This window comes from Artibeus jamaicensis, unplaced genomic scaffold (assembly GCF_021234435.1).
Source record: "Artibeus jamaicensis isolate MK-2021 breed Jamaican fruit bat unplaced genomic scaffold, CSHL_Jam_final scaffold_916, whole genome shotgun sequence".
Taxonomy (NCBI): domain Eukaryota; kingdom Metazoa; phylum Chordata; class Mammalia; order Chiroptera; family Phyllostomidae; genus Artibeus; species Artibeus jamaicensis.
Genome location: NW_026522059.1, coordinates 41,477,665 through 41,493,808, shown reverse-complemented (window position 1 = coordinate 41,493,808; position 16,144 = coordinate 41,477,665). Strand labels below are relative to the sequence as shown.

The following is a 16,144-nucleotide window of genomic DNA, read 5'->3' as shown; positions in this document are numbered from 1 at the left end:
GAGAACTGTATTTAAAGTGCTTAGCACAGTATCAGAAAACATAAACTTTATTTAATACTCACCACCACCACCCCCCCAAAAAAACACCTCAAGAGCAAAACTTTGTTACAAATCATGAAATTAAAGTTAAGATTGGTTAAGGGACTCCCCACAGCATCGGTAACGAAGCTAGAACTCGAAACCAGGGCCCATTTTAGTTTTATTGATGCCTTGTCCTGATAACACTAGAACCAACGAGTTCTCAAAATTCAAAATTCCTTAAAAACCACCCTCATAACTGGAGTACAAAGGTGACCATTCACAGTTTCAGTCTATGTAAATAATTTAAAAATTAGTAAGTGTTATGAGTATTTTTTAAATCCTCAACCAAAGATATGTTTATTGACTTTAGAGAGAGAGGAAGAGCGAGAGAGAGAGACAGAGAGAAACATTGCTGTGAGAAAGACACATTGACAGGTTGCCTCCCGAATGTGCTCGGACAGGGGATCAAACTAGAAACCTAGGTTACGTGCCCTGACTGGGAATCAAACCAGCAACCTTTTGGTGTAGGGATGGGATGATGCTCTAACTGACTGAGCCACCCAGCCAGGGCATGAGCATGAGCATTTTTTACTTGATATATACTACTTCCTAATCTTCCCCAGTTAATATTTTTAAAGGGTCAAGAAGACAATTCTTACCTCCAGTGAAGTTCAGGGGCATTGCAATTCCATCAGTATTTGTGTGGATTAATAAGTACTCTCCACTGGTCAGATATGAAAGCTCTTGGAGTCCAAGGCATGTACCCCACACAGGAAAATAGTCTCCCTCATCGAAACTCTTTGAAAGAGATAATGAATCTTATTCAAACTTTTCAAAACCAAAATTATACATTTGGTATGTCAGCACAAGGGAAGCACCGGAGTTATATGTGGATTTCTCAAGAATTTTCCAGATTCCACAAGTAGGGCTATCACAATCTCTCTTCAAGCCAACCTCCCACATAATAACTCAGTTTTAATCAACGAAACTATCCAACCTCAGCTGTGCTAGGAAAGAGACTGGCATCTGCCAGTCAACTACCAAGTAATACCAGTAACAGTTAGGAACTATCAATATCAAAGGTGATGGTTGATAAATGCCTATTTTTCAATCTTCTATAAAGCTTGTTGCTTAGATAATTGGTATTAAACACACTCTTTCCTCCATTATCTCAGAATATACACTAATAGCTGCATTACACCACCTTCGGCTAATTAGATTTAACTTAGGTGGGATTCATGATCCGGAAGGAAAAGGCACAGTGAGGAAGGAAAAAGCTGAACAAAAGTAGAACAGATTTTTATAGAGTAAAAGTTGTCAACAAGAAAAGTGCAACGGTATTGGGGTTTTTCTTCTCTTTTTAAAAATATATTTTATTGATGATGCTATTATAGCTGTCCCATTGATTTTCTTCCCCTCTGGCCTGCACTGCCCCTCCCACCTGCACTCACCACCTTAGTTCATGCCCATGGGTCATACCTACAAGTTCTCTGGCTTCTCCATTTCCTGTGCTATTCTTAACCTCCCCTGTCTGTTTTGTATCTACCATTTATGCTTCTTACTGGCAGTGGGTTTCTTGTCAGAACAACTAGAATGACTGGGGAAAGAGCACTGTAGCACCTGAGTGTTCTGGTTACCTGGATTAAAACCACATGTGCTGATAGTTACAAAAATGAAGTTCGTAACTTTTCTAAAAACAGCCATTTTCCTGCATAAACTATAAAATATAACCTAGTGATAACTCATGTCAAATAAGGAAATTGTTGGGGGTTTTTTTCTGTTCCTCACTGAGAAAAATAGAGAATTACATTAATTCCTATACTTTCTATTCCAAGGTAGGATTATTTTTTAATCTTCACTTGAGGATATGGGTTTTTTTGTTTGTTTGTTTGTTTAGCGAGAGAGGAAGGGAGTCAGAGAAGAGAGAGAAACATCGATGTGAGAAACATCAACCTGTACGACACGCCCTGACCAGGGATCACACCTGTAACCCAGGTATGTGCCCTGACCAGGAATTGAACCCACAACTTTTGCTGTACAGTACGATGCTCCAAACAACCGAGTCGTCCAACCAGGGCCTCAAGGTAGGATTTTTAACATGTTATCTGGAAATTTTTATTTTCAGAAGTTAAATTTGTATACGTTAAATTGAAGGGTCTTACTGCATTTGCGTGTAATAAACACAAAAGAGGGTTTGACTGTTCCGTTTCCATTATGTACCGGATACAATTTCTCAACGAAACTTAAAGTCTCTGCTCGCTGGAAGTACATCTTCTGTTTGCCCTGATTCTCTGCACAGCCTAGCAGAGCAGAGGGCCCAGAGGGGAACTAAGTAGATCGGACAGAGTACCCACTTCCCAGGGCCTCTGCAGTGTGGCCTGGTGGACCCCAGTGACCAGTGCTAAACAAGGAGATCGGGGTGGCTAAGCTTTTCCTTTGTTTTGAAATCTTCAAGTAACTGATAATGTTTTTTAAAATAGATCTTTGGCTCTTATAGGTTATGTGGCTTTTTTTTTTTTAACCGAGCAAGCTGGTTATAGGAATCTGTAGTAGGAAAACAAAGAATGACTAGTTTGTAATATTCATATATATTTCTCAGATTCATTTTAAATCATATTTTAAAATTTCAATTTTGTTCACTCATTTTTTTAAAATCTTGAGCAAGTACTAAGCACATGAACCACACAATATGAAATGAGGACCACCTCAAAGGGTGTCAGAACCACGAAATCGGATGAGACATGAGGAGCCAATTTTAAGATACTCTGTCTTCTGAATTAGAAGCCTCCTAATAAGGTCACGGACCCAGTCATAGTGCAGAGTAGGAGACAAACATGTCCGAACAATTCTGCAACAAAGTACTCTAAAAGTGAGGAGGGAGCAGGACGCCTGAGGCTGGAGGAGGCAGAGCGACCTCTACAGAAGAACAGAGCCTCAGCCTTGGGAGACAGCACAGATGCAAATCGAGGACGGAGTAGAAAGAAACAGACTAACAAGGGTGGAAACTGTTGCAGGAGGACAAAGAGTCTGTGCGGGGGAAATACCAACCGGGCTCCAATGACCTGCAGAAGGAAAGGCTGAGAAAGGCGGGCTGTGGACACACTATCGGTCTTCAGCAACAGGCTAGGAAAGACTACTGGTAATTGGGACTGGCCATTAAAAAGTTTTCAAACAAGTATGTCATATGCTAAATGCAGTTCTTCAGGAAAATATTTGTGGGGGAGGGAGGAGATATTAGGTCCGGCGTTATTCATTAGAAAGCTGCTATTAATAGTTCAGGGGAGAAACAGTGAGGGTGTGAGCAATGGTGCAAAGGCGAGACATTACAAAGGAGTCAAGAGGCTCTGTTTGGTAACTGTAAGTGATGTTAAGGTAACTGTGAAGAAACATCAGTAGGCTGGAATGAGTCGGAGAAACGGCAGCTTTCAAGAAGAGATGAAAATTAATAACATATGAACAATGCCTGGTACATAACAAAAACAGCTTATTAAGCCACCCAGAGAACCTGGTTCACATTAGTGAGCACAAACAGCAAGGGGCCATCAGCAGGTCTCTGAAGGTCCCCCAGAGCCCAGGATTCAATTAAGTAGAAAATCAGTGATAGCGACCACTGGCTGCTTAAGAGAGTCACCTCAAAGGGCAAGGAAGGGTGACGAGGCCAGGGTTAACCGAGGCCAGAGTTAACCGCGAGAGAAGCATTACCACATGCTTGAAAAAGGAACTATCCCCATAGAAAGTTACAAAAACCCACCCAAAATAATACGCAACAACTGATACTTACCTTTATGGTAAGGTTGTAAAATATTTGGGCTGCTTGGGCATAGCCTGACTTCCTGAGGTCAGCACTTCCTCCAGGGAAAAGGACCCTGAAACAACACCAGACAGGGGTCCGCCTCAGCCCCGCGTCCACAGACACCGGTCTTCTGAATTTCAAACAACTTTTTCCTGACCACATAGCAGCGGGATCATTACAGAAAATGAAAAAACTTTTAAAAAAATGAAATATTTATAATCCTACCCACCTGTAAATTACTGTACTTAAGAATATTTTGTGCATATTCTTCCAAAGCTTCTTTGATAAACAAGCTTATTTTTCATATGGATAACTTAAAGGTAAATAAACGGGGGAGGGGGAGAGAGTACACAGAGCTAAAAATCAAGTAGAGACAAAATTGTAAGCACAGGAAGGTTTAAATTTAGGTGACCCATGATGCCAAAATCAATTAAAGTCCATAATCCTGAGTCATTTTTGGTTCACAGAGGTGTTTTTCCTAACATGATCCTAAAAATACATGTAGATTAAAATTACATATCCATGAAAATTTAATTTTTCATTACCACCCTGTAATCTCTTCAGAAACAGGCGTGAGATTAGGGAGTTTTGAAAAGAACATAATCGTAGGTGTAGAAAAAGTACAGGGGACAAGAAGGGGGAGTAACAGACATCTGAGTTTACTCTACCCATAAAGGTGAGATACAGAAAAATATTTACTATGTTTTGATACCAACTTTTTAAATTAACTATACATTTTAAACATTATAACAGGTCTTAAACTAAGCAAGGATGGTCAAAAGAGACCATAGAAGTCAGATTAAATGTACCGACATTTCGAAAACACTTAAATTTGAATTCAAGATATGTGACATAATGCTTTCGAGATTGTTGGTTCTACTATATTGAACTTCTTGCATGAGCCAGGCTCACTGTTAGCCTGCAGGGCCAAAGATGAGTAATTTGTGCTGTTAGCAGAATCACAGTCTAGTAGAAAACATAGGCACAACACTGTGCCAAACACCCTACAACTCCCAAGTGGGTTAATGAAGACTCAGCAGGTCTTCCTTTGCATTGACCGACTACTTAAAAAGCTGCATCTGATCACATCTAGTATTTTTAGCATGAAATTTAGTAATTTCATAAAGTACAACTTGACTGCCCCTCTCAGCTGACGACGGCAGCAAAGCCAGGCTCTGCCGCTTCCCCTCCGTGCACCCGGGCAACGGGATGGGGCTACGGGATGGGGCTACGGCATCCCAGGGCTCGGAGGCGGTGCTCTGAGGCTGCAGAGAGCCCTGCTCATGTCCCGGTGAAGTGCTGAGGTTCTCTCACACGTTCTCGCCTGCATTTGTTTTATCTTCGGGCCAAAGGTCCCTGCACATAACGGGCATTTTTAATGTTTTACTACATTTAACTGATTTTATCGTAAATATTTACTGAACCAAACTGAAGACTGAAGGCATATGATTGTTTTAACCATGGCCTTTCTAAAAAGATAGTAATTTTAAAATGCTGTAAAAAAAAACTTTAAGAAGCTCTTTTTATAAAAGCTTTGCAGTGAGATAGGTTCCCTCCATCGGGCTCCGAATCAGAAATAACCGCTGTTGGAGTCGGCTGTTGACCCAGGGACACATGTCACACTTACCTCCTGGCCACCACCTGTGAACCAAAGTAAACGGGAGCACACTGCACGCGCCATCATGCGCCTTGGTCCTTTGTCTAACAAGGTCACACTGTTCGGGTAACAGGAGTGGTTCACAGCAGAAGCTACGGACAGCCTCCTCCTTAATCTGGCATAACATTCTATCACACGCAGCCTCCTTTATTTACTCAATTCCCAACCGATGGACAATGGCTGGCTTGGAAACTGAGTGTACTGCAAACAATACTACAGTGCTTATGTTTGGGTGCCACACTTCACATGTGGGAGTATATTTGTAAAATGAAATTAATTACTTACAAAAGATTTCCTGGCCCAAAGGTATGTGCATTTGTAATTTCAATAGACATTGCAAAACTGCCCCCAGAAGACTATACGACTTACACATCCATAAGAAAAGTATGAGAATGCTGGTTTCTTCACAGCTTCACCACACAGTATTAGCAAGTTTTCTGATCTTTGCCAACTTGATAGTTTTAAAGAAGGGTTTTTAAATTATGAGTAATGTTGAGCATTTTTTCATATTATTAAAAGTTTTTTTTTCAATGAGCTAACCAATATATCTTTTGTGGTGATGTCAGAGAAGAGATAACTTTTTTCCACATTCTATGCAAATTACCTTCTGAAAGGGAACTGATTAATATCCTTAAGCTTAGGACTTACAAATCCCCTAGGAGAGCGGCATGTGCCGTTTAAGTGGCTCCAAAACAGTTAAGACAGGCATTAAAAGAAGAAAGACTTTGTCACACATCAAAAGAAATCCTATATGTCTACTTTGTAACATTTATTTCTTAACCTTCCTTCTCTGTAGGACTTTTGCATCTCTCTCTCAACAAAATAATTCTTATAAAAGAACCCAGGAAACCAATGGTACACCGCTATGAGATAGTTACACAGAAACACATGGGATATTTACATGTACTTTTTTGCAAGAGCGGACTACACAGGCCTCACACACTGCCTCCCACCAGTGCTGCCAACTTACCCATTGATAGACTGGAAAAGCCTTTCATACTCTGCCTTTGTAAGATCAGGCCTGAAAACGAGAAAAACAGTGACAAAACATTTATTTCCCAAACCTCGGAAGTTACCACATTAATTTTTAAAAGCCAGATAAAAAAACAGTTCTTAAATTCTAGATAATATTACTGCTCTACCTTCTTAGAGGAGCCTTTTCAAACTACACAGTCACATAATTACATCCTTATTTTGCTAATCAGAGGAGTAGCCATGTTTTTCTGTGGTCTAATATAATTTAATACTGTGATGTATTCATACGCAAAATGTGAAAGGCCGTGAGACTTGCAGATACAGACCACAAACTGACGTTTGCCAGACGGGAGGGGCCAGGAAAGCTGGGTGAGAAAGTGCACAAACTGCCACACGTACAAACAGTCACGGGGATGGAAAGTCCAGCACAGGGAGCAGAGTCAATAATATTGTACTAACTATACATGGTATCAGATAAGCACTAACTAGGCTTATCGGGGATCACTTCTAAGTTACATAAATGCCTAATCACTATGTGGTTGTACACTCGAAACTAATATAATATTTTATATATCAATGGTAGTTACAATGGAAAAAAAATTATTTTAAAAAAAGGGATTTAAGCACCAGAAATAGCTCTGCTAGCCAATTGGTATTTTTATGTGAAGTCTAAATAAGGAGATTCATAAACACGCCTACCTGAACTATGGGCAGTTTCGGCAGATAAAAACAATGCACAGAGAAGCCATGGCCCTGACTCCTCCCTGCCTCACCACCAGCTGCAAAGGTCTGCGGACTGCTGTGTGTTCAAAAGTCAGAAGCGCTGAGAGCTAGGGACGGACTACACGCACATCACTGCAGACTGGCCTCATCCGCCCAGGCAACCGCTCTGAGGCTCCTTCATCAAACACTTCGTGAAGACCTCCTAACCAATCACTGTGTTACTGATGATTTTATCCCCTTCTCCAGAAACGACGGAGGGGAGTAATCTGTGACAATTAGTTACAACCTTTAATTAAAGTCACAGCAAGGTGGGCTTTCTCTCCCAGAAGGTCAACAAACTGTAAGAACGAGGGAAGAGGGCATCCTGTTCATGAAATCCCTCCATTTGGCAGTCTTGTGGTTCTGTAAAAGAATCATAAGGCATAATCCCCCCTCACTCTGACACGGAAGAAGTAGGCTGATGATCAAACATCAACTACAGTCCATTTTGGCCCCAGGGGAGTTTTAGGGGGAGCACCTCTGACATTACTAAGTAGACACCTCTGCTGCTGCCCTGAACTTGACTGTGCTAAGCCACCAAACCCCTCTGGGCTCTCCTCTAAGTCCAAATGAGCTCTGCAACATCAGCTGTGTTTGAAATCGAGAGTAATTTTGCTGGCAGAGAGCCACAGAGCAGTGGGGAACACTGCAAGGATGCTTCCCACCCTCTCACACGCAGGAATGATGGGCAGTGGCCTTGACCTGGGAAGTGGCAGGGGGAGAAATGTGAGTTTGCTTGTTCCCATTATCCTGCCAGTTCAATCTGCCCAAATTGTGTCAATGGAAAAGGGAACCATTCAGGGCCCAGAATCTTCCCCGTGGATATTTAAACCTGGATGGACAGCCACCGCCATCAGGAAACCATGGATTTGGGTCACTCAGCTGCACCCCAGGGACTCCTGACCGCTAGCCATGCGGGCCAATTTCACTCATTTCTTTAATTCTGAATAAATGCCTCCCACGTTGTCCATGACTGAATGTCTGACCCCTGCTTATCACTATTAAGGGCCTTCATTGTTGAATGCTGGCAGAGGAGATTGTCACAAACTCAAGCGCCTCAAAGACCTGCCAGGGCAAACCATACTTTGAATGCCGATGTGATTTGCATTTGTCAGACTTTCTTGAAGCAAAAGAACCTCTCAATAATTCACTCTCTCTTTAACTAGAAGAACAGAGAAGCCTGGTAATGATGACAAATGACACAGCATGAAAAGGAGTGACAGTCATGGTTGCTACTGAAGAGCACTTGCTCCATTTCAAATCAGCTCCAGATAACTTTTTTTAAAAAACAAGAGGGAGAGACCAGAAAAGCAGACTTTTGTGAAGTCTTCTGATTTGTAAATGATTAAATTGTTTTAAAACGCTGCAGGAACAAAACACATTTTTGAACCAAAAGCAGCCCAGGGGGCACCACATGCTGTTTCTCGGGGCGGGTGGCGGGGGAGGATGTTCTGTGGGTCCCCGAGTCCCAGGGGAGGAATTTGTGATAGTCCGAGAGCACCGGGCACCTGAGAGCGAGGCGGCAGAAAGAGACCACAGACAAACTGCTCTGCCTATTCCAGAGTTTTGCCTACGTCTCCCATCCTCCTCCCTTTCCCTTCTAAACTGTAGCAGTTTGCTCCCAGCATCCACAATGCAGAAATGACCCCCACACGATCAGTGCAATGCTGTCTCATTCTATATTACGTAATCCTTTGCAGGTTACCCTGGGAGTTGAGCTGCTACATATCACGTTGTTTTTATAGGATCGTATGGTTCTCATTCTTAGCAATCCACCTACAATGAACTTTGGGAACCCGAGCTGAAAATTAACCTCTATGTTGACAGTCGAGGTTTCAGAGTCTCTGTCATACAGACCAGTATTTGGTGAATCACCGATGTCAAAACTTCCCCGGTTTCAAAACTTCTGTCTTCCTTGCCTATTCCTCCCCATGTCCTTGTTTTCAATTAGTCATCAACTTGGGCTGATTTCTTTTTTCTTGAGTAACATTTACCTAACAATCCCACAACCACTGATCTAAGACAAGCCCTCACCACTCCACAGTTAACCTACGGTGACAACCTCTGAACTGGCACACCTGCCGCCTTCCTTCTCTCCTACTTCCCATCCAAGCTATCGGCACGTGTGTCCCAGAAGAACAGCTGGCACAAAATGCTTCCTCAGCTCTAAAACGCTGGCGTTACCTCGGTTCCAAGTAAGATTTCCTTTGAAAAATTAGATCTGCTACTAAAGAATTAAAGACAAACGTCAACAGCAAACGTTCATCTTGGGATACAGACCGTTAAAGGCAAACAAACAAGCAAGAAGACAATCCTTACGAAGAGAAACATAAAACCATTTTGTGGTGTAATTCTCTAAAGTGTAGCATTTGAATTTTGATTCCTCATGTCCCATTTGGACAGTATTTTTGGTTATACTTTTCTTAGTGTGGAATTATTTACAAAAGCATGTTGCCCTGAGCAAAAAAGTTGTATTTTGTGTATGAAATCACCTATAATGGATTAGATGGTGGTGCTGGAAGCTTTTAAAATACACTTACTTTAGATAAGATCATTAATACTTACAAGGTTTTGTGTGTTAAAAAATTCAACTTTTTCCAAATCAATATATGACATTAATCATTTTCTTCTGAATAGGCCATTACATCACAAAACTAATATAGCTCCTTTAAAACTACAATACCTGTGATTGATAGTGAAGCAACAGGGCTGTGTTAGTCATTTACACGTTTTTATTTTTATTTTTTAAATGTTTTATATATTTATTTTTAGAGAGAGGGGACGGGAAGAAAAGGGCAGGAGAGAAAGATCAATGTGTGGCTGCCTCTCGTGCACCCCTACTGGGGACCTGGCCCACAACCCAGGCATGTGCCCTGACTGGGAATCGAACCAGCAACCCTTTGCTTCACAGGTCGGTGCTCAATCCACTGAGCTCCACCAGCCAGGGCAGGTTTTTAAAACAGAGTGTGAAGGTATTTCAAAAGTCATCTTCTAAATCTCCTTCATGCCCTAAGTGTACCCTGATCCTAATATTATAGAATAAAGCTGGTAAAGGTGAGATTCTTTCACTCTGTTACTTTCCTGACGTCTAGTGAGGACCGCCTGTTGGGGGGTAAAGGAAACTATCACTTCTTCTCTATCTAATAGACATGACATATCTCTAATGACATTATAAACATAACTTCATACTTTAAACAATGTAGTGAGACACTTTGAGCATCAGAGCTGTGGCAAAAATCACATGCAATGTTACCACACTTAAATGATGCAATCAAAAGGGAAAGCATTAATTTTAGAGATCAAAGCTAATTTTAGAAGTAAAACAGTTTTTTATTTATATAGTGTAAAAAATATTGAATCATACCTTACTGGTACAACCCTTGCACCTGCGGACTCCAGATACTTTATATAGGATGCAGCGATATAATATTTTCCCAGCTTTTTCATTTCCTTAGTACGGCACCCTTGCATTAATACACCTAAAATACAAAACAGGGGGAAAAAAGAAAAAAAGAGAAGCTTCCGTCAATTTCCTTTTTTCCCTGCTCAGAAACTAAAAGATACCACAGTAAGAAGATCACTACAATAGTTTCCCCTTAACCATGATTTAAGTTTGTGAGATTTTAGCTACCCAGGGTCACCCGTGGTCTCAAACCATTAAATGGAAAATTCTAGAAATAAACAATTCATAAGTTTTATACTGCCCACCGTTCTGAGAAGTGCGCTGAAATCTCGAGCTGTCCTACCTCATCCCACCCCAGACCCCAGTCCAGCATCTCCATGCTGCAGATGCTCCCCGACCACCTCGTCACTTAGCAGCCGTCTCAGTTCAAGGATCAACTGTATGGTCTTGCGGGACCTGTGTTCAGGTAACACTTACTTTCCCTAATAATGGCCCCAAAGTGCGAGAACCCTGCTGGCAATTTAAACACTGCTGAGAGGAGCTCTGAAGTGCTTCCTTAAGTTAAAAAAAAAAAGCTGAGGGCCATACAAAACGATATTCAGAGAGACACCACATTCACATAACTTCTATTAGAGCACACACGGACTCTTGAATATGGATTTGAACTGCATGGGTCCACTTATATATATATGGATTTTTTTCAATAAATATACACTCGACCCTCTATATTCACACACTCACAGATTCAACCAACCATGGATCAAAAATAGTATTTTTAATCCAGGGTTGGGAATCCACAGATGCCAAGGGTTAACTTAAGTTACACTGCATGGGACAACTGTATTGTTTATAACTATTCTATTATATTATGAGTTATTGTTGCTAATTGCTTACTGGGCCTAACTTATAAATTAAACTTTATCATGTATCTATCTATCTATCTATCTATCTATCTATCTATCTATCTATCTATCTATATATATGAAAAGTATATTATTTATATACAGTTCAGTACCATGCACAGTTTCAGGTATCCACTGGGGGTGTTGTAATATATCTCTGATGGATACAACAGGACTACTGTGCTTCATTCACTTAACACACAGAATTAAATATGAAGCTTCTGCCCTGGCTGGTGTAGCTCAGTGGATTGAGTGCAGGCCTGCAAACCAAAGGATCACGGTTCCATTCCCAGTCAGGGCACATGCCTGGGTTGCAGGCCAGTTCCCAGCAGGAAACACATGAGAAGCAACCATACATTGATATTTCTCTCCCTCTCTCCTTCCCTTCCCCTCTAAAGATAAATAAATAGTATCTTTTTAAAAAATAAATATGAAGCTTCCCCTGCAAGTACACCCACAGACTTTAGAAGAGAAGCAGTGGAGATGGATCTCAGTTTTAAGTAGCCTCCTCTCTCTGCCCTCATCCAGGAGGCTAAATAAGCCCCCAAAGCAGGTTTACCAGCCTCCTTCACGCAGCTTTAGACCTAAAATGGATCTCAGGACATACAGATCCTTATCTGGTAGGAGGCCTCTCCCTTGCCCCATACACTCAAAGACACACTGTTTCCTTGACAACAAAGCAAGACTTGAAATACCTTCCATCCACATCTTTCCAACATCATCAGCAAAACTACCTCAGTCCAAGCAGCATCCCTCCAGGCTATTACAACAGCTTCTTAAAAGGTCTCTCTACATTCCTTCTTAAATGACCCCCACCATCTCCAACCAGTTCTCCACTGGAAAGAAATCTGATCATATCAACATTCATCCATTCATTCACTTATTACTGAATCATATTATATACCGGGCACTGAACTAGGTGCTGCAGACACATAAGTGAATAAAACAAAAATCCCTGTCCTGTGAGCTTTAATGATAGTGTGTGGGAGGGAATGAAGAGAAAATGAACAAGATAAGAAAGGTGAAATACATAGTATGTTGGCTGGTGGTTAAGTGCTAGGGAGAAAAGTAATGCAGAGGAAGAGAGTGTGTGTTTGGGGGTAGGGGGTGTCCCATCTATAGGTAAGAAGAGTCTCTTTTAAATATGTTTGCCAGATCCTTGAGAAGGTAGAACATGACATTTGATCCAGAATTTCAGCGTGGTGAAGTAACTAGCCAAATGCAGATGTCTGGAGGCAGAGAGGTCCCGGGTGAGGAAACAGCAAGTGCAAAGGCTCTGAGTCAGGTGTGTACCTGCCGCATTGACAGGAGCCTGAAAGACCAGAGCCCTGTGTGAGCAAGGGGAAAAGGCAATACAAAATGAGATCACAGAAAACGAGAGATAACAAATTGGCAGGGCATACCTCCCTGCTTAAGCACTTCAATGGGTTCTGAAACTTTTCATAAACATCGCAAGACCCTATGTGTGCTCTGCCCCACCTGTCTCCCTGGCTGCCTCTTACAACTGAAACCTCATCCTCATCAGAGTACTCGGTCCCATCAAAATGTGCTTATCCCAAAAGTACACCTGTGCCCATACCAGTCACTACTCCACCATTTGGAACGCTTTTGATGACTCTGTAGGCCACATGAGACATCGTTTCCATATTCCAACCTTCTTGTAACAGCTGGCATTTTATCAGGCACTGTGCTAACATAGACCAAAAGGCCAAAATGTCTTCAAACTGTTTTTCTCCCTGTGTATAGGTAGGATCATCTTCATTACAGAAAATAAATTTTGGTAGGGAAAGATTTAGGGAGTGTCATAGGACATGGAGTGATATGGGACAGGCAAGGATCAGGGGCCACAAAGGAGGCTTTGGACACATGAATACAAGGTACCAGAAAGGAGAAAAATACATACATGAGAGACAGCAGGTAAGTTCCACCAACTTATCCCCATTCCATTGCCCACACATACTTACTTTTCCATCTTGGGCAAAGAGCTCAGGCTATATTCCCAGTCCCTCAAAATGTGACCAAAATGTCACCTGTACTTTAAAGCCATCTCACAACTTTTCTGGCTTCCTTGTTTTTGAATAATTTGCTCTTCCTAACTTAATGCTTTGCACATAAGTAGGTGTTCAGTAAACTATTTTGTCTTAATGGATCGGGACGCCCAAAAGCATACTCACTTTTTCTATATTTGACCCTGGATGACCACTATTTCTAGGAAAAGGAAAAGAAATTCTCTCCTCTTTCCTTATTTCCTAGTCTCCACACCTACAATTTCCAGAACACTACATAGAATTATATTTTGAGTTAATTCTCCTTACAGAATCTAACTTCTATTTTAAACAGCTAAGAAATAAGGCATTCCAATTTCCAAATATTGATACACAACCCATTTGAAAACTGGGCACTACCAATATAAATGAAAAAATTCTTATCTACTTCATATTTAGTTACAAAAGACAGTGTGCCACTTAATGAAAGGAAACAATATAAATGGCATACTATTAAAGCTACAATAAAACCAATCTTTACTGTCAACATAAATTACTTCCGGCAAATTTTAATTGGCTCACTTCCCCTAAGTAGCTTTCCCCTGCCCTGTCTCAAATGTCTGTTTTGGCAATGCAAACGGATTTCACTCTTTTTAAATCATAAATATGTTGGAAATGAAAATTTACATGCTTCATTTTAACACAAAACAGAATGGGCATTAGCATCATACTAGCACTGCCGCCCTCCACTGCTCAAGATGACAAAGTCCAAGGCACATACCATAATTTCTTGAGTACCTGGTCAACTCGATTTTTATATGTACAATGCATTGTATCCTGAAATACGTCCTAAAAGTGAAATTCTAATGAATATAATGCATGCACACAATTTGTTTAATTAGAAGAAATTCCTCGCTGTGTACAAAGAATAAAAAATCCACAAGGTTCTTCAGAGCTCCACCTCCCTCCCAACTCTAAAGCCATAGCAAATCACTGAGGCACAGGCTACGTTCCAGCACGACGGTGTCGCGGTGCGCTTCTCCCTCTGTGCCTGTGGGTACACGTCACACCCTCATTCCTAGGTGTTTCCCAGACCGGAGCACTGGCGGGAGCTCCCAGCCGGAGGCGCTAGGGGGACGCCGGCCAGCACCCCTCCTTCTTACCGATGATGGGCTTCTCGGCCTCGGAGGGAGGGGAAGTAGACAGCCGGGGGCTCGCCGCCCCACACAGCATCAGGCCCAGCAAGCACAGCAGGCGGCCGAGGCTTGCCATGGCGCTGGCAGCCTCCCGCCGCCTTTCAAAGTCACTACTGCAGTGGCGACAAGTCCACACGGCGCTTGCAGCGGGGTGGCGCCCCACCGCAGGGCCCTATGGGAAATGCAGTCCCGACGCTCGTGCACTGCTGGTGGGGCGGGGGCACGGGGCTGGGCCGGGTCTCGCTCTTTTTCTTGCTACGTCCCGCTCTTGAAAGTGGGTGGGGGTTCTTTTCCTCCTGTGGGCGTGTGTGGGGCCCCACAGGCCCCGGCCAAGCCTTTGAAGAGGATCCTTGGTCCTGGCCAGACCCGGATTGCTAACCTGCCAGCAGGGGGCGCTGGAGAGAGATTCTACAAAGTGCCTGAGACCTTTGTGCCAACTGCAGCTCCTGCCCAAAAGGCTAGAGCTTTATTGTTAGCAATGCTGACAGCTACGTGGACACGCCAGCCGTGGATGTAAGGAAGGATAGGCAGTGACTTTGGAAGTGATTTCCACATCCTGCTATTTCTTTTCAGGGTCCAGGCATGTGGAGGAAAGAAGCCCGTGGAAGTAGAATAGGGAAGCCGGGAGAGAAAGCCTAGGAGCTGAGGAAGCAGGGCTATGTGGGGGGGAAGGGGAGTAGATGGCCCTGCACATGTTCCAAGGAGCATCATCTCACTTCAGAACTGGGTCAAGGAGGGACCCACTCCTGGTATCCCCTGCAAAGTGATCAGTCCAGGCCAAGCCCTCAAAAGATGCTTACTGACGTCAGTTAGCCCCAACCACCGACTTTGTCCTATAAATGGGAGACAGATATGACGGCTTTGGTTCCAGTTCATTAGAAGTATTGTGAGAGTTCTGTGTAAAATTTTAAGAGATTTGGAATCACTCTTTTCATGGGGAGTAGGAAACGTTTTTCTTTCTGCCTGTGAAAACCTAAATGTATAGTTATGGGTAGTATTAGGTGGAAGTTTCCACCAATAAGGCCCAAAGTAAATTCAAAATAAAATTGAAGAAGTGGATTTGAAAATCTACTCAATCACTGCGAAGTACTGAAGATGCAAAAATGAGTTAGACAATGTCTTTTTCACAAGAAGTTTACAGTTCAGTAAGGAAAAAAGACAGAAAGAGAACATGACTTATCAGAAGAATAAGAGCATAGTTTTTGCCTGTTTCAAGAAGAGTGAATGTAGTAAGTAGTCTGGTTTGACAAGAAAATAATGCTGCTGTAGAAGGGTGTGGTTAGAGGCAAGGCCAAAGAATGTGTGATGAAAGATACTGTGAAAGGCCTTACCTAATCAGCTGGTTTTGAACACAATTGGACAAGGAGCCATATTTACAATGTTATCTGAGATTATGGAGGTCAAATCCACATAGGAAAAATTAAATTATTACTTGGTATTAAACACAAAA

The 16,144-nt window shown here is 42.2% G+C and overlaps 1 protein-coding gene across 1 annotated transcript in view; it reads right to left on the bottom strand.

The window, feature by feature from the left end:
• GGH (gamma-glutamyl hydrolase) overlaps positions 1-14,847 on the bottom strand; it is a 29,297-nt gene extending 14,450 nt beyond the window's left edge. Inside the window, exons 1-5 of the mRNA XM_037133523.2 lie at positions 14,662-14,847; positions 10,573-10,687; positions 6,442-6,492; positions 3,803-3,887; positions 681-819 (exon numbers count right to left, since the gene is read on the bottom strand). Coding sequence (XP_036989418.2) covers positions 681-819; positions 3,803-3,887; positions 6,442-6,492; positions 10,573-10,687; positions 14,662-14,770 — 499 coding nt within the window. The 5' untranslated portion in view covers positions 14,771-14,847. The remainder of the gene's footprint in view (positions 1-680; positions 820-3,802; positions 3,888-6,441; positions 6,493-10,572; positions 10,688-14,661) is intronic.
• Positions 14,848-16,144: the final 1,297 nt, after the last annotated feature.